Source organism: Aspergillus caelatus (assembly GCF_009193585.1).
Source record: "Aspergillus caelatus strain CBS 763.97 unplaced genomic scaffold BDV27scaffold_11, whole genome shotgun sequence".
NCBI classification, from domain to species: domain Eukaryota; kingdom Fungi; phylum Ascomycota; class Eurotiomycetes; order Eurotiales; family Aspergillaceae; genus Aspergillus; species Aspergillus caelatus.
Window position 1 is genome coordinate 277,604 of NW_022475274.1, and position 21,060 is coordinate 298,663.

Below are 21,060 nucleotides of genomic sequence, written 5' to 3' on the forward strand. Positions count from 1 at the left end.
GATTGTCTTCTCAGATGGCTCCTACTAACGTTCATAATTCTAAAATAATGCCGTTAGTTCGATTTTGTAGCTATTCCATGCCTTCCTACGTGCTTGAATCACAATCCCGTTTCCGCAGCCCCCTATATCAAAGTTAAGCAAGGGCCAGGAGGTATTCATCTTCAACAGGAATCAGTCAGCCAATTGCTCGTCAGATATCCACCCCAGTCCCCAGAAGATAAGAAGAGCTAGTCACTTACAAACTGGTCCTGAAGGCGACTTCCACTGCGCAACATTGGAAAGTCCAACCGCATCGAACTGCTTCTGCATCCCATCCGGACTATATTTATACCACTCATTCGTGACAACCTCCTCCCCAGGAGCGAGATAGAGACCTAACGGTTCACAATGAACCACCCTGGTAGCCCGGGCCACCCATTGATGCGTCAAAGTAGGCGATCGACGCTGACACACACCAATGAGTTCCCAGTCCTCAGGTCGGTACCATTCATGGCCCAGCACTTTGTTGGAAAGTGCAAGGCCATTGCGGATCATTCGATGCCAACAGTCCTTCACGTCGTTGTATGAGCGCCAGACCTTTTCATCATCATCACAGGCGTCTAGGCCAAGTAGCATGCGGTCTTGTGGCCGCATAACTGATACCCATTTCCTGAGGTCGTTGGTGGCGATCTGGAATTCATCGTTGCCGAAGATGGACCCTAGGCTAAGGAACCACTTGGGCTCTTGGATATTACCGCACCAGGCCCGGAGGTTGTCGAAGGTTCCCCACAGCCCTGTGTACTTAACGACTTGGTACGAGGTAGGCAGCTTCGCGAGAACGTTTTCGAGGGCTTTCCTGGAAATATCAAGGGCGTAGTAGTGGACGTTTTTCCCGTTTCGCTCGAGCTCATTGAGCAACGGTAAAACTTTGGTGACATCCCTAGCACGGTTAATACCAGAACGGCCTCTTCGTAGTGGCGCAATATGCAAACGTACCCACAGCCTAAGTCAATCAAAACGCTGTAATCCTGCACCTGCCGCGCAATATCTTGCGCCCAGCGCTTGAGCAGGTTGATTTCGTCCCGGATGGAATAGAATTCATCGAGCGTGTTGGCCTCCCACCAAAGACGATGAGCGGCTTCATCTCCCCATATAAGTGCGGTTGGCAGCCAGCGCTTACCGTCCTGTTTTCTCAGCAGTCTCTGCTGTAGCATCTGCTTCTGCTGGCTTTCGACGGTGTTATGGACAGTGCCCGTGCCGATGTCGATGATGTTCCCGCTCGCTTCGCCGGGGGACACCATAGTCGTTGTCGCTGTGACAGTCATGGCTACGGTATTGAACAAGATTATTTAAAGGGAAAATACTGTAGAAGTTGATTTGGCTGACCTCAAGGCTGCTTGTGGCTCTTCTGGACTTCGGGTGACGTGCGGTATTTATTTAAGCACGGCACATCTGACGCTCACGTAGAGAGGGTCGGACAATGGGCGGGTTTGCTCCAGGGAGACGACGCGACCAAGGTTACCAAGTGTGAGCTGCGTTGTGATGAGACTCTCGGTCACATCGACCGTCGCAAACCCCCACTTTGCGCGGTTACAAGATATTGTACCATTGGAGTTCGCTCTTCCGACAAGAGCCGACTCAGCGTAGCACGATATTTGCTCATGCAACAGCAATATGTTTACCGAAGCAGTCCGGGATGCATCAAGCAAAACTGACCCCGCATCATTCCAACCAACAGTAGCGCCGTTCTTGACATCGTAGGTCTGTACTCGTTAACCTGAATGAACTCCGTTCTGGACTGGCCTTTCTGCCAATTAGGGCAGAGTCCCGCTCATAAATGTCTTGACCTATTTGTGTAATATGCATCTTACGTGCTGGAAAGCATAATCACAATGCTGATCCCGAAGTGGGCGTGAGGGGAAACAGGGTCGGGACAGGGATTGGGCACACGCACGGACGTCCCTATTAACGTATGCAGGAGTTGTGCAGGATGGTTGTCCAGCTTCAGTAACGGGTCTCTCACTCTCGTATGATTGCATCTCTATGAATGCTCCGCTCTAATGCAAAGAAGCCCCCCTCTCATGGTGTTGCCTAGCGCGTAGCGCGTGCTTTCCTCTGAGAGGTGACCTGTTATACCAAATCAAGTGTTCATTTGGAAAGGCCTGACTTGGGAAGGAGGGGAAGCTGGTTCTCAGAGCATAATGTTGTTTGTCATGTTGGGATTTGTGAATACACACGTTGAATGTAAGGTTTTGTCCCAAGGATAGGTCACTAGCTGGATGTTTTCAAGCACTGTGTGAAACCCTGGGTATCACGATTTGAGAATATCATCTCCGGGCCTACTAGTAGATATAAAGGTTGTGTTTTACCTCCCACCCCTTGCTCTTCTGTACCTCGAGTGTTGGTAGGGATTTGAGGGTCTACACATGTCATCGGAGGTAGTGTGGTGTCAACATCACCAGTCAAGCTTGGCTTGCAGCCATACTCCCCACTTATGGCATAGTCGGATCGCGGGTAAAACTTGAGCAACTGTCATAGACATCTATCTCAAGCGTATTCACTACCTATGGACTAGTTTGGAATCGGTGAGGCCGGGGGCACCCCAAATCGCTGCATTATAACCACAAACTGTGCGATTAGGACCGCATTGCGAAATGCTCTCCTATCTCCTTGCCGGAAGGCCCTTTCCAGGTAATCTTCCGTTAGAGCCCAGTCCAGGAACCCCAGCCTCTCAATATTCTCCTTGGTCAGAAGTCGCAGGAAAACCCGATGGACCGGTCCGTTCTCTTTATACTGCGTGGGGCCACAGTACGCTACCTTGCGGCGAGCATAGATCTCATCAGTAACGAAGGGACGTGCAGCTTGCCGGAGAATATACTTCTCGTTAAATGTGTTGTCTTCAGGATTGTACCGCATCTTCAGGCTAGGTGGCAGGAAATTCACATATTGATTCAGGTGGTGGTCTAGGAATGCAGGACGACTTTCTACGTGGTGTGCCATGTCCATGTTATCGCCGACCCATCGAAGGATAAAGTTGGGTAGATATGATCGTAACCAGATATATTGCGATGTGTGCAATGGATGCCACTTGTTGGCTATCATTTCGAGGATCCGACCATCTAGGTCCTCAGCCAGCCGGGTCTCAGGGTCTCCTGCAGACAGATAGGTGCTTGTCCAGGGGAGAAAGGGGAGATAGCCGCACTTCGCTACCTCTCGCATGGTATGCGTGTTATTCACCATGCGAGCTGTAGATACTGGCACAACATGGCCACCGTCACCGAAGATAACGGCACCAGTATTGTCGCGTGCCTCTCGCCATGCCTTCTCCCGAACGTGGGGAGGGAGGTCTGCCGCTGGCCAGGAGTAGTCGGGCTCTTGGAGAAGGTCAGGACGGAAATCGGGATACCCGACGAAGTGTTCATCGGATCCTTCACCTGGATATATCAACCCCGCTTAGTGTTGGTTCATTAATTGTCGATCAAGGGGAAGGTAAGAGCATACCTGTGAGAACAACCTTCATTCCCAGAGAATGAACCTTTTCGGACAAAGCCAGCTTACCAAGACCATTCAGGTCCGGGAATGGTATCTCGCTGTACCATACTGCATCTTCAAAACGCGATGCAAGGTTCGGCTCATCCATATGCACAGGGTGATATTCAACGCCCAACCAGTCGGCCGTGCGCTGTGCGACATCTAGAGAACCTTTAACGGGCTAGTCAATGTCTAAAGGGTTCACCAACATACCAGACTCATCCGCGCCGCTGTCTTTGTCGAACTGCACGGTGAAGCATCGCAGCCGTGACAGATCCCCAGTATTATCGTTTCCCAGCTTGGTGCCTTCCTCCTTGATTAAGTGAGCCACGATTCCTGCAATGGCGGAAGAATCTAGACCTCCGCTCAAGTATACCCCCACGGGGACATCAGCCCTGAGTCTCACCCTAACAGCTTCAAGCAGCCGTTCCCGAACGCCTTCTACCATCTCCGCTTCAGACCGCGTTTCAAGCACCCTCTGTTGATTCGTAATTATCAGTAAATTCATCACCAAGCACCAAAGCCAATAATGGGAAAAGTGATAGACGGAAACACACCTTATCCGGAAAATCAGTATCCCAATAAATGGTCTGCTTAATGCCCCCCTTATAATTCTGACAAACTAGATAATGCCCAGGAAGCACCTAGCCATGAGGTCAGCCTCATCAACATAACAGCATCAGGGCCAAAAACCCAAAAGGAAAAAAGGAAGAACAAGCCTTCTCCACCCCCTTGAAAAATGTCTTTGTCCCCATTTTCCAAGCATACCCCCGAAGGGTCTCAACGCACCACTCAGGTCTCCACCCAAACCCCAGAAACGCCTTCATCTCCGTCGCGACAATCAACCGATCATCAATGATGGTATAATAGAGAGGCTTGATACCATAGCGATCTCGCGCCGCGAAGAAGACCTCGCGCTTGGAGTCCCAGAGTACGAAGGCGAACTCGCCGCGCAAGTGCGAGAGAAAGGCTCGTCCATAGTGCTTATATAGCGCAATGACGATCTCACAGTCGCTTTTGCCTTGGAAATTGTATTCGTTTGCTAGTTGGGTGTAGTACGCTTCGTGGCCATAGAGTTCGCCGTTGACGACGGCTGTTATGCCATCTTGGGTATCGACGAAGGGTTGGTTTCCATCCGGGCTGAGATCGACAATCGAGAGACGGACATGGCCGAGGCCTAATTTTATTAGCAGATGATCACCACGCAGGGGGCTACAGAGGGAGAAGACATTGAGGGTAAATTGGGCAAAACGCGAGTTGAGAGCTGTTACGTACCAACTCTGGTGTCAGCACTCATCCACACACCCCGTGCATCAGGGCCTCTATGTTTAATGATATCCAAACTCTTGTTAAGTTCCGTTTTTCGACCTTCAGCACTCCCCTGCAAGGGAGGTCCATTGGGCCCTTGGATATCCACGTAGGCCGATATTCCACACATTGTTAGAGACGAAAGTATTGGGTTTTCAATATTATCACAAGATGGATGCTCCAGGTACAGTCTGTTGTCTGAGATGCGATAAGTAGATATGTACTGATGTGTGACTCAATCACGGAATTGATCCTGCCCCAGGGATACAGAGTGGCTCTACCTGGGCAACTCATCTTAGTCCTCCACTCGAGAAGGGGAAAGGCGGGGGAGCATCATCATGCTCTGGATCCTGTATACGTACCCAACAACGTCACTTGCCCGCAGCAATGCAACTAAATGGTTTATGCAGACCGATAATCACATCTTCGTGATCGTGGCTGGCTTGGAGTCCGTGAACCAATACGCGCCGTGTATCAGGTGAAAAATGAAAGACACTAAAACAGCCAATTATTCCTTGCCATGTATTATAGAAACAGAACTTTATATTGTATTTTGAAATGCATGGCTCATAAAGATGGTATTTCTTGCAATAAAATAAACAATAAATTCTTTTACCTGCAGCATTACTGGAATGATGGTTTCCTTGATGGTAGTGCCTACGGAAACTGTATCCAAGCTAGGTTATGACGTGCAGTACGGCTAGGAACATAGTGATTTCTGGTGATGGTGGCTGGCTGGACTCTGCAGATCAATACGTGTCATATCCTAGGAGAAGGTTGAAGACAGCATCCAATCATCGCTTGATATACTATGTAGGAGTGGGACTCGGTATAGGATTGGAAAGGATCATCAAAAGGAAACTGTTTTACTCAACGCCGTCGGGAGCGAACAGTCTCATTTACTGCCTGCAGCATTACTAGGATTATATTTCGTTTCCAAGTTCCAGGCTTACAGCACCAACTGATGCTTGGTTGATTGCCCGACATTCGTGCACAGGTCGTTAAATTCCCCGTTACAACGTAGACTTTCCCATTGTATGCAGCTTGCAGGTGGCCAATCGTGATCCCTGACCTCAGGATATATCCTTGTACAGCGCGGAATAGTGGGTAATGCTTCTGTCATGGTATCTTGGGAACTTTGACAATACAAGTTTGAAATATTGCACACACGTTTGGAGATGAAGCCCTAATAAATTTGCAGATGCAGCCTGTGTATTCGTGAATGGGTGCTCCCCCCGTTACCCCCCCCCCCTCCCCCCCGGGGGGGGATGAGTGGTCGATCACAACCGCAAGAGAGCAGTAGGCCTACAGAGAGAAATGAATAGTTGTGCAGCGGTAATTCATAAGTAGTGTGTACCTTAGATTCTTCCTGGTAGTTATGACCTGGCGACTTACTACGTACACTATCAAGAAACGCTTAAGACATAGCCATAACAAGCAAGATGAAGACAGCATTCGGCAAGCCCATGAGGCAACAGTTTCTCTTCGACGGCTCTTGGGTAAACATGAACCACGGTAATCGCTATCCCCAACATCCACTACCCTATATAGCCCTCACTAATACTAATCGATATCAGGCTCCTTCGGCGCCATCCCCAAATACGTCCGCAAGTGCCTCCTCGAGAAGCAAGACCTCGTGGAAACATCTCCAGACGCCTTTATTCGCTATGATTACAGTAAACACCTCCTTGAATCACGTAAAGCTGTCGCCGACCTGGTCAATGCCCCGCTGGGAACTATAGCCCTAATCCCCAACGCAACAAGCGGCATTGACACTATTCTCCGCAACCTCGACTACACAGCCCGCGACCACATTCTAAGCTTCAGTACAGTCTACGGCGCCGCAGAACGCACGATGCTCCATCTCGCCGAAACAACTGGCGTGAACGTCACCCGCATCCCTCTCGCCTACCCCCTCTCCGACGCGGAAGTTCTACACAGGCTCTACCGCACCGTGGCCCAAATTCGCGAAAAAGACGAAGACATCAAAGTGGTCGTCTTCGACACCATAGTCTTCGAGCCCGGCGTGCGCATGCCCTTCGAAGCCCTGATCACCGCCTGCCGCGAGCTGGGTATTCTCTCTTGCGTCGACGCCGCCCATTGCGTCGGCCAAATTCCCATTGATTTATCCGATCTGGAACCGGACTTCTTCGTCAGTAACCTGCACAAATGGCTCTTCGTCCCGCGCGGCTGTGCCGTGCTCTACGTCCCCTCCCGGAACCAGCATCTGATGCGAACGACGTTTCCTACGAGTTGGGGTTATAGGCCCAAGAATGCGACTTGTCAGGGTCAGTTCCGGCAGACATTCGACGAGCAATCCGAGTTTGAGACCTTGTTTGAGAGCTTTGGGACGATGGATTATAGTCCCTTTCTCTGCGTAGCTGATGCGTTGAGGTTTCGGAGGATGGTCTGTGGGGGTGAGGAGGAGATCATGCGGTATAATAGCGAGCTAGCTGCTCGGGGGGGACGGACGATGGCCGAAACCCTGGGGACGGCTATCTTGGATAATGCGGAGGGGAGTTTGACCAGGGGGTGTAGTATGGTTAATGTGCGATTGCCGGTTGATCCGGTGGGCATGCTGGAGGAAGTTGGGGAGTGGATTGCAAAGGCGCTGGTCAGGAGGCATAGGACTTATGTCCCGGTGTTTGTGCATGCGGGACAGCTTTGGGTTAGGGTGAGTGCGCAGGTGTATCTTGATGAGGATGATTTCGTGTTCTTGGGGGAGGCTTTGAAGGGGCTTTGTGATGAGGTTGGGGATGGGGTGTTTTCTAGTCGGGCTTCACGCTTGTAGGTGATTTTTCCTTTATGTTCGGATATGTGTTTACTCTAGCTATGGGGTGTCTAACTTCTGTGCGTGTGTGTGTGTGTATGTGTATGTGTTTCACTCTCCGGTTAAGATGGCGAATCTTTCTAGTGGTCCAATGACCTGTCAATAGCAACGGTATGTGCAACTCCACGGGGAGCATAGTAGGTATCATCTCTAAATTCTCTCAACTGCAGCAGAGAGGCCAGAATCAAGGTCTGAAGCAACTGTGCAGGTAAGAAAAACCGCAGACCAGACAGAGCGTTATGCAATTGGAAATATTCATACAACCCCCAAATGACACATTGTCTCCGGGGTGTAAAATCGGAAACCAGATCCACTTGCAAAATATTGAATGTCTGTTCATACCAGAAGCAATAAATTGTTTAGCCTACTAAGCGGCATAAGGGCCTGTATTTCAAATACTTGTAACTCTTGCAATGTTACATACGAGTTGGTCTATACAACGATCGACGTCTGATAGAACCCCTAGGTTGAGCTGAAAAGCATCCATCTCACTGACTCTCTGGGAGGCGACTCAGCCTTGTCACTGAGCAGCGTTCACAGTTTACTCCGTCAAGGAGGGGGTTGGGTTTGCTAAGGTTTCGCACAGATGACGATATGGGGTTTGAACCAATAGCAAGTGAAAGAGGGTAGCACATTCCAGAGCCTTGGCCTGACTATGGTGTTGATGCAACTTGCCATGCATTAGAGAGGGTGGATAGGATGCAGCTCTCATTCCGCCGATACCGCGCGTAAAAAAAAAAAAAAGAAGAAGAAGGAAAAAAGAAAGGGAGAAGAGGGGTTGGTGGAATCAAAATTCATGTCAAAATCACACTTACGAAGCCTACAGGTATCTTGCACCCACTGGCCCTGTCTCCTTATATTGACCTTCGCAAGATGCCTGTGGCTTGGAGACTTTGGGCTGAGTTATGCGGGGAATGACCCGGAAGTAGAAGTTAATTGACTAAGGGAAACATTGTAAGGGAAGCATTGCAGTATCTAGGTGCGTATTCTCGGTATGCCATCTGTTTGTCGCCCCAGACTAATCTAGGAATCCATATACGGCAGTATTCTCCAAGTACTCTTCCTTGGCGCGGTGCTTCCTTTTACTATTCGAGACGCGATCGCATTGCCCCCCATTTTGCTACGCATTCATTTTCACTTGCCCGAATACGGCTGAAGGAACCATGGTAACTAACCTGGTGAAGGCTGCCGTGGCTCTTCTGTTCATAGCCATTGTCACATATACCAGAAATCGTTGCAGAGGTCACAAGCGAGAACAAAGTGCAGTAAGCAAAACGAATCACGATGCCACGCAAGAAACGCAAGCACACAGGCCTATGCCTGAGCAGCTCTATAGAGACATGTACTTCAAGCTGCACAATATCGAGGAATACCCAGATATCATCAAGCAGGGCCGCAACGTCCTACAGGCTTGTATTTCAGAAGCGCTACAGGTAGCGCACAAATACAATCACCCCATCTTACGGGTTGCGGAATTTTCAGCCGCGGAGGTGTACCAGTTCCTACAAGCGGAGCAGGATGCTGTGATCATGCAATGGCGAGATTATCTGCAGAGAAGGGCCAGCGGCCAGGGGCGGGAAATGTTCTTGTCCGCCGATGAAGCGAGACAGTGGCTCATCCGGAGGGCCCCCATGAAGTTTGTTGACGGCGCATGGCTGGGATATATCCATCGAACAACCAGTCCGTATGCAATGCGCTCCATAACAAAGGATCTATGGCAGATCCTCTCAGAGGAGATTGGGGATGGTGATTTACGGAAAAGTCATGTCCATGTCTTTAGACAGCTGCTGCGAGACCTGGATTATGACCCTGGCCACGCTGACTCGCGGGAGTTTTCCAACAACAGTGATATGGATGACCCTCACATATGGAAAGCATCCATCCTGCAGCTACTCATCTCTTTGTCTCCCGCTGAATTCTTTCCTGAGATTCTGGGGTATAATATGCACTTTGAGATGCTTACCCTGGACACCCTTATAGTCGCTAAAGAGCTGCGCGAATTGAATATCGACCCAACCTATTTTACTCTCCACATTACCATTGACAATGCGCACTCAGGCCATACAGCTATAGCCAGCACTGCCGTGATCAAGTATATGACAGCCATTAAAATGGAACATGGCGATGCTGTTGCCAAACGAATGTGGAACCGGGTCCAAGCAGGATATGCCCTCTCCAGCTGTTCAACACCCGGAGTGAAGGGCCTTCCCAGATCTTGGTATAGTTCCCTCGCAGCAGAGATATTGGACATTTTCAAGGCCAAAACTAGAGCAGCGGACGGGCTTCATGACACCTGTCCTGTGCGGATAGGAACCAAATCGTTGGGCGAATGGATGAACCCGCAGACCTTTGAATCAGAGAAGTCTCAAAGCGAGTTCCTCATCAGCCTGAGTAACTCTCGGCCGTGGGTTTACAAAGGAGACAGTAACCGCAGCCGCATCATCCATTCAATGCTCTGGGAAGGTCGAATGTTTGGGGCTTTCACAGAGTATGAGGTTGCCAGGGTCAGGTGTTGGATTGACAGCCTGTGTAAAGAAAGCAAAGAGCAGGATTTCATCCATAATGATCATTTCTCTGAGCAGTCGTCCCCCTTGCACGGCAATGCCGTCCTCCTGGATACTAGGATCTCAAGTTTACCAAACAAAATCCGCAACCTTGGACACGTGCGGGCGCCAGATATTCCTAACACCCGAGAGGCAAGCCCACTCACGCTGACTATTCCAAGGGATGCAACCGTGAAGTTAGAACGGTTAATCCCGTTGTGGATGACACACCCTTGCCTGCTCGAATCGTGGGTCTCGGTGCCGTGGAGAATCGGCAGCTCTGAAGGCTGCGCCTCCGTGCGTCTTCTTCGCGCTCAACACGGATTCACACCGGAGCGCTCTGTAGTCGATGGCATGGACGAAGTTCGACGAGAGGACCCACAAGGACTGGTAGAAATTGGACTGGATATCATCAACCAGAGCGGATCCAGGGCCCCACAGGATCTCGATGAGGTGCTCCGCTGGTGGCCCTCATCATTTGCATATACTCTAGCATCACTCGCCATGCAGCCAAGAAAGTATACCTGGTGTCTTTTCGGTATGACGCAGGCCTTTGTCCATCTCCACAAATATCTGAGCGTCCATGGTAGCGTCATGTCCGCAAAGAGTCAAGCTATCTTGGTGGAAATCAGTGCCCGGGAACAGATCATCTTGGACTCACTTCGGGATGGGCAAGTTGAGAATGGACCTGAGGTCCGGGAATTACACGCTGGATATGCGATGGCCAAGACTGAAGTGGAGGCCTGCTTCAACCAAGATTGATGAAGCGGGCTAAATCCGGTTCTGTGGCCTACCGAACCCTCCCCACCTCAAGGTCTACGGCGATGGCAGCATGTAGCCCTTATGGATGATTGGTCTGGATCTTCTTCATCTCCCCGATACATTTCTTGAATTTGGTGGATGTCATGCACGATGTCGTTCCAGGGGTGAAACTGATAAATGCGTTCAGAGGGGTAACACTAGCAGCATTGCAACCAAGCCGGTCTGAGCATCACAAGAAACCTTCTGGCTGATGAATATGCAAACTATTGGACTAGTGTCTGTTCGTCGAGTTTTGTCTTGTTGTGTAAATACTGGCTCTCCAATATAACAACCGTCGAAATAGCAAGATCATCAAGGCAGTCTAGTGGGGCCAGCGATCTAATCCAACCCTTCATTTGTCAATTATAAAGCGCATTGGTCTTCCGAAACCGGTTTCATGCATAGAAACTCTGCAAGCCCTACATCAAATTAATTAATTTATTAATACGACCCTCTCACATCACATTCCTTCCCCACCTGGGATGGAATTAATATAACAAGCGTCCCGGTGCGGTCCGTTTTCCCGCCACGGGAGCTCATTGTTACCCATATTTTCGGTGGAGATTTCATATACTTTCCTTCGCCCGTACTTAGTAAGAGGCCCGAGCGACGTTGGGGATGGGGGGTGTCTGTGGTCACTTGAATGAAAAGTTTTTTGGATTACATCGCAGCGGGGCTGGCGGTGATCTTTTCGTGAGTGGGGGATGATTCTACTACGTTTGGTAGGCCATCTGGCTCCTCGAAACATGGAGATCGTTGCTCAGGACGGGTCACATCCACAATATATTGAATTCTAAACACCTCGTGAAGTCTAGTACATGACCCACAGACCCTCGTAGCTAGGTGTCTAGTATCTATGGAGTCCTAGGCAGCCACTGCCTGATTCTTGGCCACCTCCGGCCTCAAAAAGTACGTCAGAACATATCTCTTCTCTTCTCCGTCTTCAGGTTGATTGGTCCTATGTATAGGCGAGCGCAATTGGTTCTTTGATAGCCGCTGCAGCGTGTTGGCGACATGGACAACGACACAGCCCGGCACTGGGGGAGGAATAAATGCCCAGTTTTCTTCCACGCTCTCCGGGCCTTTATGAGCAAGATGAGTCTGAAGGCTCCATTTATCGTAGAAGACAAATGTCAACGTGCCGCTGTCTGTATGCTTGGTCTCCGGTACATCGGAGATGGTGGGAAATGATGGCTCTGCGACGAGTTTGAGGCTGGTCTCGCTGGGCGCCCCAGGGCGGTGCGAGCTCCGTAGTGGGAGGTTCAGTAATTCCTCCAGGCGCGAGAGGATCAGGTGCGAGGCTGCATAACAGTGCGCATGGAATTCATTCAGCAGTGGCTCGTTTTCTGCGAGCGGACCGGACAGCCGTGAGATGCCCTGTTGCATTTCATCGTGCGAGATCTGGCTGTCTTAGCATGACCTCGTCTCTGAGAATGAGGAATCGTCATACCTCAAAGGTTTCTTCGAAGTCGTAGTGTTTGAACCTACCAAATGGGTGATTAGCTGGACCCCAATACATCTTCCGCGCACAGTCAATAGAGACAACGCGACTTGGCATACCCTCGATCACTAGAGGCTGGTTGACCTTTCCTCAGGTCCTGTATCTTTACCTCGAGGGGCTGTTCAAAGTACCGGTCTGACACAGCATAGATGCTCTCCGTTTGCTGACCAATATTCTTGGTGGCCGCGTAATTTCGAAAGTCAAGATAGAACACTCCGTCCGTTCTACAGGCCTCGAGTAACTTGGCATTTTCGGGACCAAAGTTCGCTACGAGGCGATCGAGATCAATGGTAGGAAACAGGTCGGATTGGGGCTGTTCGGCACGAGTCATCTTGAGGTGCCTGAGTAGTTCGGGTCTTTGAAAGCAGAAGAACTTGACGGCAATGTCGAAGCTGAGGGGCTCTTCGTGTGGATGTGAAATACCCGGAAATCGTAGGATATTAGAGTTCTTCATAAACCGATTGTGACGGATACTTACCTGTTCCGCTGGCTTTCCGGAACCACCCCTCTTGGTTTACTCTGCCCTTCACCTCTTTCTAGGACGGTCTCTGCATGCAAAAGTGGGTATACTGCGCGAGCCGTGTAGACATGGACGAGTATGACGTTAGGTTCCAATTCAAAGAGAGCATGTGAAGCACTGAAAAATACTATAGAATGAGAATCACGGACAAATCAGAGCTCAAAATGGTTGCTACTGAGTTCAGATTACGTATGGCTAGACTTGGAGCAGAATGCAATACAGACTGTTTACCTTTCTGTGCCTCGCCCACATATACCTGTCTCATGCGGTATGTATGCCACGCAAGCTCTACCATGCGAGACAGGAGGGAGGGGTAGCCAAGTCATGTACACGTTACCAAGTAGAGCTCAATTGGCTATTACCTCACGTTGGAGGATGCATACTATCTACGCTCATATCCAATCCTCAGGATAGCCCATCCGGTCCGCCTCACGCCATTCCTCATTACCCTCATACGCCTGTCGGACAGGGTCCAGTAATTCATTCAAGGCCGAGGCAACCGCATCCTTCAGTGTCTCGGGTGTTATAAGCTTTTCCTTGTAGTCGTTTTCGATTGCCTCATATGATTGGTAATGTGTGTACACCTTACACTCGCACCCGACGTTTCGTACTGGGATGCTGAAAAGAGTGCCCCAAGGTGCGTCCTTGGCACAGAAGGGCCACTTGACGTCCGCCGAGCCATTGTGTTCATTTAAATCGTAATCTCCGTTACTCACAGACTTCTGGGGTGAATGGCTCTGGTTATTCCACCGAAGCTCACTGATTGGCATTAGAACATGCTTGAGTATCGGTAGTATACCATTGGCTTCCACGACGCCAGGATGACAGGATCCCCTGGAGATCTTCTCCCGCACTGTCTGCGCGTTATCCAAGAACATGATCTTTGAATTTGACGAGTCAGACGATGACATCTTGCCTCCGACCAGACTGGGTAACAGTTCAGTCATCAGATGTGCAGGGGGGCGATATCCGAGTAGTGGAAGGAATTGCTCGCCCAGACCGTAAATTCCTCTCTATTTGAGATGGGTCAGACGATTAGCACTGTATAGTTATTACATCCCTTGCTCGATGCAGAGATGAGTGCAAGTGGCTCAACAAACCTGGTCTTTCCCACCAATCTCGACATCCGCCTGGAAGTATTCCACCATCAGCTCTTGCACAATTGGCGTAAGCAGTGGGCTGAGTAATGTGGCTGCGCCGACTTCAGCACCCGTGGCTCGAATATCCGCTTGGGAGACTAAAGTGCAGAATTTCCAGAGGTCCACGTTATATCGTGGTGTTCCTTGGTGATTGGATTCCTGCTCGAATTTAATCTTGGACATAGGTAGTCCCATCACCGTTAGAACGGTGGTAATGAGATGTCGGTAAAATGTCGTCCTGTGCTGAACCTCTTCCCACGGGTGCTTGTAGTTGATCAGAAATGCGTAGGTATCAACCAGTCCAATGGTGACCTGCATGGTCAGCAATGCACTGTTGATATATATGTGCGATACACCAGGCTTACCTCTCCTCCCGCCCGAAGAAAGTCGGATAGCTTCACCCAGGGAACGAAGTAGCCAATGTGCGCTGGATCCTGTGTTAAGGACAGTTGCATACGGTCAGGGCAGTCACTTACGCTTTCCAGTAGGGGCAGTATCTGAATGACGAAAGACATCGTTGGTCAAATATTGGCTTATTTAACACCAAATTCTTTGCAGGGCCGACGTACCCCAGAGATATCTCACAGGCCTATTTTCCAATAGCAGTGACCGCAATTGCTGTGCAGTCGTTCCATTTTGTAATTCCATACGGCGCGTCACCAAGGAATATTTCTCCTCTATGGTCAACTTTGAAGACATGATGACTCAACTCGTAGGGCGTGGAGTATGGGACAAAGTGTGCCACTAATCAAGACAATGGTAATGATCTCAAGTCGTGCACAGGGGGGCACCAGCGAGGAATATATTGACCGAATACCAGATTCCTACCGCGCCAAGCGCAAATCAACCCATAACCGTATGCATGGCAAGTCAACTCGTATCACGGTTTAACATCGATCGATTCCTAAGTGTGCCGGCTGCCAGAAAGGAGGTGGTCAGTGCATCAATCGTATTGCTGTTACTTTGCCTGGGGCACGCCTGGCAAATTGGTTGGCTGTTTTTATATTGTGGACCCATGTAGAGTGCATGGACGACTGCAGGTTGGGCACACAACCCCTCACCTGCCTTGATATTTTGAATGTCTACGAGAGATTTACCTAGACGAAAGTGATGGATGAGCAATAGCAGATATGTCGTGGGCAATGGTCCACCTACAGCCAGGTGCTTTGAGTCCCTACTCACGTGTTCCAGAATCACAAGTACTTTCTACGTTGGAAAGGTAATATCGCAATCTACCTACTAACAGGGAACCCGGAGTTTGAGGAGTAAGAATGGGGGAAAAGTTACTATGTACTGCGTTTCTTTTGTGGAGGTCGACGAAAAGCCCCAATTTATTCAAATCATTAGTACTGCAAGGCAATTTTATACTATTCGCTTTTTGCATCACTAGATTGCATAGGACCGGTTGCCAGAACCATTCCCACACGATTACCAACTGGGGCAAATGGTAGCAGAATTGACAGTAAGGATGCCAAAGCTATCTTGACATTCTATCCAGGAGCTAGCTCTGCCCGAATATCACCCAATGTTCTCTTCTGTCGCCCGTCCTTATCAAAATTGGTCGGTTGCAACCACAGCTCGAAGGACTTTTTGATATGCTTTCCTTCCCACTCATCCTTCAACAGAGAAAGCCACACCGTATCCCAGTTTCTACCTTTCCAGATCTCATGCTGTCGAAAGATACCTTCGAACACGAATCCGAAACGTAGTGCTGCGCGACGGGACCGCTCATTGAGCGCGTTCGCTCTCCACTCCACCCGACGATAGCCCAGCGTTTCAAATGCATGGTTAAGAAGGAGAAAGATAGCCTCGGTGGCGGCAGTGGTGCGCTGCATCGAGGGAGAAAACAGCACGTGTCCGATCTCCAGGCGCAGATGCTCGGGCTCGATACACATGAGGGCAACGTACCCCAGAACCTGATCAGCCGTGGTCGTCGAATTGCCGGCCATGCCTCCTGGCTTTCCGATGATGGCGAAAAAGAGCGGATCCGCCGAGTTGAACTTCTCTTGGATGGCGGTCCGGAACGCAAGATGATCAGGGTATGGCCCGTCCAGCATGTAGGTCCAGGCCGAGGCATTCGGCTCCCTGGACCCACCCACATTAGCAAAGAGCGACTCGGCATGGTTGGGGGCAAGATGGACCAAGGAGACTGTGCGGCCAGTCAGTGACGTCGCGGCAGTGGGACGGCGAGCCTGTGGAAGTGTGACGGGAGCACCCAGCTGCGATGCCATATTTCCAGATGAATCAGCCGTTTCCGTGATCAAGCGCTTTGTGAAAGGCTCCAATTAATTTAATTGGGAAGCATGGTAAGCATTAAAATATTGAAATGGTCCTAAGCTGAGCACAGAGTAAGATACAACTAGTTAGTTTGCGGGCGGGGCATGAAAATCATGAAATATCCCGCGTAGTCCACGGCCAAGCCCTGAGTGACATATCCTAGTAATTGGGATGGTTAGCCATGGTTCAATAGACACATATAAGTCGTGCATAATACGGCCTTGTAAAAGCTGGTCCTCTATCACCCCGGTTGAGCAGACTCGATGAATATATGTTCCCAACCAATTACGGTGGTTCCTCGCCTCTCCGTTGAGGAGGATCCCTGCTGCACCACAGTCCCAAGGATTGCCATCCATGGCGATGCAATGTAACCCCGCCGCTTGTGGAAAAGAAGTCCAGTGGTGGTTATTGGTTTCTTGGATTCGGTAGGAAGCTTACGCAACGGAAATGACATCACTGAGATATAGTAAAAGTGCGCTCCCCCTCCCCACCACAACGCCATATCACCGATACAGCCCAGTGGATCTACGGACACCCAGGAGGTTCCGCAACCTGCAAGCCACTGTTGGCCACAATGCAGGTGAGATCTAAGATATGAGATCTATCTCGTGGTACCTCACCCCTTGTGCTATGGATCTTGGTTCATATGGTAAGTGCCGGCCGTGAGGAGGCTACAGAGCTACTTTGGTCCTGTAGATGAAAGGAAAAGAAGAAGGGATGCGGATCTCGTATGTAGCTGTGAAGATCTTCCAACCCGTAGCTGGCTTAGGAAGGTGGTGGTGGGTGAATGGTCCAAGTGGACAAAAGGCGAAGTCTAACTATTACCCTTTGGTGTAGGGGGCTGAAGTATATCAGTCCTCTAATCCGTCTCAGAGCCATTGCCCCCTCGCTGGCTGATAGGTCTGATTTTACCAGTCAATATCCCTTCCGCCACCACCAGTAAACACCCCCAGAACAAATAGACAGCAATGCGACCACCGGAGCAAGCCAGTACGGTAAGCCCGTATCGCTATGCCCATCCCGGGAGATGAACGGAGTCAGAAGGAGACATGCCTGGCAGGCAAGAAAGGTATATGGAGCGAACGTCCAAACGCGGAATGGATAGTCCTGAGACGGGACTCGTCGTCGCATCAGCAGTAGGGCGATCACCACCGCTCCACAAACCACTGCCATTTGGTATTGGGTGACATCGACCAGAAATATGTACGCATCGCCTGAATCTCGTTAGTCTTGTCATCGTCGCCGCGCGCTTGGAATGACTACCGACCAAATGGCAGCAAAACGATTGCAATCAGAGCAGACCCGAAGAGGAAGAAAAATGACAATGCAGTGGTCGTGCCAGAGGCGGAGCGATTCGTCAACAAGCTTGCTGCTGGGATGACACCCTCTTCCGCGAGCTCGCGCACAACGCGTACCAGAGCGAAGGAGGATGAGATTAAACTGCCGAAGGTGGAAAGGGCCACAGCGGCCGCCGTGATCCGTGCAGCTTGGTCGCCGAAGACGATACCCAGGAGCATCGCAACGAGCCGTGTCCCTTTGTCACCGATCTCGTCGGGGTTGGCCACGATAAAACACGATATATTGGCCATGAGGTAGAGAATCCCAACCGTCCCGAGACCAAGAATTCCAGCGCTCTTTAATGTTCGGACCGGGTTCTTCACCTCGTCGAGAACGTACGCTGCATTGTGCCATCCTTGAAACGAAGCTAAGATCTTTAGCAAAGCGACCAGGTAATCGTAAGGGTCTGTTGACGACCCGTAAAAGGGGTGATGGAAATTTCTCCATGGGTCTTCGATCCCCGGAGTCAGCCCAGCGATAGTCGCGAGGCCGGTGAGCACTAATCCCAGTAGAATGGCTATCTTCACCAGGCTCACTACATCCATAATTCGCAAGGTTGAATCAGGTGATATGCATTGTAAGGCAGTGGTCAGTAGAAGTACACCCACACACATAGCTCGTTTCCCTACCTCGCTGGTATTGCCATTCATCGCAAGCAGCAGATTATCCACCACGACGACACACGACAGACCTGTACCACCGTCGCATTTCCAGGTCAACTCAGTCTAGTGTTTTCGGCGCGACAGCACACAAGCAGAGGAGCATTACCGACAAATCCTAGCAAAATATAGAAGGTATAGAGGGTAGTACTGAGCCCATGCGGTCGCGGAAATGCCCTTGCTAGATACAACTTTTCTCCCCCGCTTCGTGGCATGAGGCATCCGAGCTCCAGCCAGATAAACATGCCGCAGAACGATAGGGCTAGTCCTCCGAGCCATAAGAAGAGTGCGGCGCCTACACTGCGTACCCCGAGGACAATTGACGAAGGAACGGAAAAGATCGCGGCTCCGATGATGCGATTCATTCTGCCGAGGCTCAGTCAACACTGGTTTTTGGATGGTAGAGATAATCTGAACATGACTAACAACAGAAGCGTCGTTGATCGTAGACCGAGGCGGCGCTTATTGTTTAGGTAGCTAGTTTCGATATCGAGGATGGGACTCTCCTCGTTTCCCGCCGAGTGGTCAGGTACCAATCGACGATAAAGCACTCGTTCGCTTATTGAATCGGGACCACTCCTGTCTTGCGCGCTTGCCATTTTCTAGTGTGACTGAGAGGAAAATAACTAGAAGGGCTAGGGAATATTAAAAAGGGAGGGATAGGAAATAGAATCAAATTCATCATCGGCGTGAGGCACGAAGAAAAAGGAAAAGGAAAGGGTGGAGGAACAGGACAGACGGTGAAGACGGTAGGCATATCAATTTCCTGTTCTGTCGGCCACAGTCATGGTGGCAAGGCAACCCTAAGACAGGTCATGCCGGCCAAATCAGTCATCAAATCAAAAGGTCAAAGTTCCAAGTGACATTATATAGATATTCTTCTATAGTGATGGACTGCGAGTATGATAATAAAATGATTTTAGCCGGAGAGTAATCGTAGGGCGTTAAACTGTATCTAAATATATTATCATAACTTTAGTTTGTTAATATATCTTTCACGATTCAGATTTTACTTGGTTTCACATTCACTTCATTATGTGTATATACGCTAGAAGAATAATTCAACTGCAATTCGTCCATTTCGCCCAGGCTATTATCCCGTCTCGTGATACAGAATACCACCTCTCTGGAGCACTTTGAGCGAGATCTCCGTCGCTATTCTGGGCTGCATCTATTCTCTTCTCCGATCTGCTCGAGGTCTTCTTCAAGAAAGGTGAGACGCACTAGCAACCTGTGGTGAAGCGTACAGTATAATGTTAAAAATCAATCCAATTGTGTTCTATTTCAGAGGCAACAGGCGAAGTTGAGCAGGACAACCGTATGCTGACAATCCAACCTTCAAGGTATTTCATATCTGCGTTTAACTAAATCACTGTTAGTTAAACAGCAAGCGTAACAATCTTTTAGCCTTCCTAGTTCACTGGGCAAATATACATATACTTTCCAACCAGATATGAATAATATTTATCTTACCGATAATTTATTAGCCTAGCTAAATATCCAAGATATTTATGACACTCTACTATAAAATGCTCTTTGTCTAATATTCTATATTTTGAAAATATATTTATAGCCATAGATAATTGTTTCAGCTATTTCGTAATATATTATACGTCTTATAGATCATACTTAAAATCCATTTTTTTAGAATAGTTTTGTATCAAAACCCAAGTTTATATACTGTCCAACATCGAGATCTTTATGAGCCATGGCACTTTGGAGTTCCAATGTCATCATAACCGGCAGGTCCGCCAGGAGGATGCGATACACAGATGGATTTCCCAATGTCATGAGAATCTGGACCGTGCTGCGAATGACTTGGTTCGGAGAGGCAGGCAATATACCCTTTGCGACTTTCCTCTTCTTACCCCGACATACAAGGAGCTTGACTACTTGAACCCTAACATTCTCCCCGTTGTTGGCGTTGGATTCGCTCATGTTCAGGATACAAGAACCCTGTTCGCCTATTCAAGAGGGAACACTTCTTAGCCAGGTCGAAGATACTGCACTCTACGCCACTCGGTGCCGTGCGGAAAGTGTCTTCTTGCGAGGTATCGGCAGCCATTTCGCCCGAGCGCTTGAAAGAGGCCTGAAAACAGGTAGTTCACAGGCACCCCATTCTCCGGGCAATAATTGTCGAAAGTCCCTCCAAAACCCGAACATACGGTCAGACTGTCACACGAGAGCCTATGTATGCTTCGGATACCTGAGTGCTGGGAGGGATGTTCCTTTACCTGGCATTGAAGAAGTTGTTGGGCCTTTATTTATTTATTTAATCAAGTTTAACGTCCATATGGAGCCAATCGGCTATGACAGACACATGCGTCTAGGCAGTGGTCTAGGCCACTGCCTCTAATTTGCCCCTAGAGGCTCTACCAGCCTCTTCTATCCTCTGTGTATTCGTTCTGGTCCTTTTCCTCGCCCGAACCGCCTATCTGCGCCAGAGCATTTGGGCTGTGCCCTCCTCGGTATTCATTGTCTATTGGGTATTACCTAGGCGTGTCTAGGCTACCCCTCCTACTATCCTTCTCCCCTACTCTCTGCTTCCTCTACTAGCCCTAGATCTCTTAGATTATCTCTAGAGATCCTATCTATCTCCCTGGCTGCCTCTCCTGGAAAGCATCCAATCTTTGT

The 21,060-nt window shown here is 49.6% G+C and overlaps 8 protein-coding genes across 8 annotated transcripts; 2 read left to right on the top strand and 6 right to left on the bottom strand.

Annotated features, from left to right (window-relative positions):
* Window positions 1–133: 133 nt before the first annotated feature.
* On the bottom strand, window positions 134–1,304 carry BDV27DRAFT_153041 (histidine-specific methyltransferase; the record flags this gene model as incomplete). Its single annotated transcript, XM_032071706.1, has 3 exons — window positions 134–159; window positions 240–919; window positions 976–1,304. The coding sequence occupies 3 exons, from the start codon at window positions 1,302–1,304 to the stop codon at window positions 134–136; spliced, it is 1,035 nt and encodes a 344-aa protein (XP_031932634.1).
* A 1,246-nt stretch (window positions 1,305–2,550) lies between these two features.
* BDV27DRAFT_165386 (asparagine synthetase B family protein) lies at window positions 2,551–4,948 on the bottom strand (the record flags this gene model as incomplete). The annotated part of the gene is made up of 7 exons (XM_032073911.1): window positions 2,551–3,413; window positions 3,481–3,565; window positions 3,626–3,672; window positions 3,724–3,988; window positions 4,068–4,154; window positions 4,239–4,687; window positions 4,786–4,948. 7 exons carry the CDS (start codon window positions 4,946–4,948, stop codon window positions 2,551–2,553), a joined length of 1,959 nt encoding a protein of 652 aa, XP_031932635.1.
* A 1,312-nt stretch (window positions 4,949–6,260) lies between these two features.
* BDV27DRAFT_141214 (aminotransferase family protein) lies at window positions 6,261–7,609 on the top strand (the record flags this gene model as incomplete). Its single annotated transcript, XM_032069783.1, has 2 exons — window positions 6,261–6,333; window positions 6,396–7,609. 2 exons carry the CDS (start codon window positions 6,261–6,263, stop codon window positions 7,607–7,609), a joined length of 1,287 nt encoding a protein of 428 aa, XP_031932636.1.
* A 1,202-nt stretch (window positions 7,610–8,811) lies between these two features.
* BDV27DRAFT_153044 (iron-containing redox enzyme family protein) lies at window positions 8,812–10,953 on the top strand (the record flags this gene model as incomplete). The annotated part of the gene is made up of 1 exon (XM_032071707.1): window positions 8,812–10,953. One exon carries the CDS (start codon window positions 8,812–8,814, stop codon window positions 10,951–10,953), a length of 2,142 nt encoding a protein of 713 aa, XP_031932637.1.
* A 670-nt stretch (window positions 10,954–11,623) lies between these two features.
* On the bottom strand, window positions 11,624–12,583 carry BDV27DRAFT_120814 (uncharacterized protein). Its single transcript, XM_032065209.1, has 3 exons — window positions 12,445–12,583; window positions 11,961–12,395; window positions 11,624–11,901 (listed from the first exon to the last, which is right to left on the bottom strand). Exons 1-3 carry the CDS (start codon window positions 12,548–12,550, stop codon window positions 11,840–11,842), a joined length of 603 nt encoding a protein of 200 aa, XP_031932638.1. The 5' UTR covers window positions 12,551–12,583; the 3' UTR covers window positions 11,624–11,839.
* An 822-nt stretch (window positions 12,584–13,405) lies between these two features.
* Window positions 13,406–14,667, bottom strand: BDV27DRAFT_153046 (uncharacterized protein; the record flags this gene model as incomplete). Its single annotated transcript, XM_032071708.1, has 3 exons — window positions 13,406–14,026; window positions 14,114–14,464; window positions 14,518–14,667. The coding sequence occupies 3 exons, from the start codon at window positions 14,665–14,667 to the stop codon at window positions 13,406–13,408; spliced, it is 1,122 nt and encodes a 373-aa protein (XP_031932639.1).
* An 847-nt stretch (window positions 14,668–15,514) lies between these two features.
* Window positions 15,515–16,876, bottom strand: BDV27DRAFT_120815 (GNAT family N-acetyltransferase). The gene has a single exon (XM_032065210.1). The coding sequence runs from the start codon at window positions 16,381–16,383 to the stop codon at window positions 15,643–15,645; it is 741 nt and encodes a 246-aa protein (XP_031932640.1). The 5' UTR covers window positions 16,384–16,876; the 3' UTR covers window positions 15,515–15,642.
* A 5-nt stretch (window positions 16,877–16,881) lies between these two features.
* BDV27DRAFT_165391 (amino acid/polyamine transporter I) lies at window positions 16,882–19,025 on the bottom strand (the record flags this gene model as incomplete). The annotated part of the gene is made up of 4 exons (XM_032073912.1): window positions 16,882–17,643; window positions 17,697–18,458; window positions 18,536–18,792; window positions 18,853–19,025. The coding sequence occupies 4 exons, from the start codon at window positions 19,023–19,025 to the stop codon at window positions 17,345–17,347; spliced, it is 1,491 nt and encodes a 496-aa protein (XP_031932641.1). The 3' UTR covers window positions 16,882–17,344.
* Between the last annotated feature and the right edge of the window lie 2,035 nt (window positions 19,026–21,060).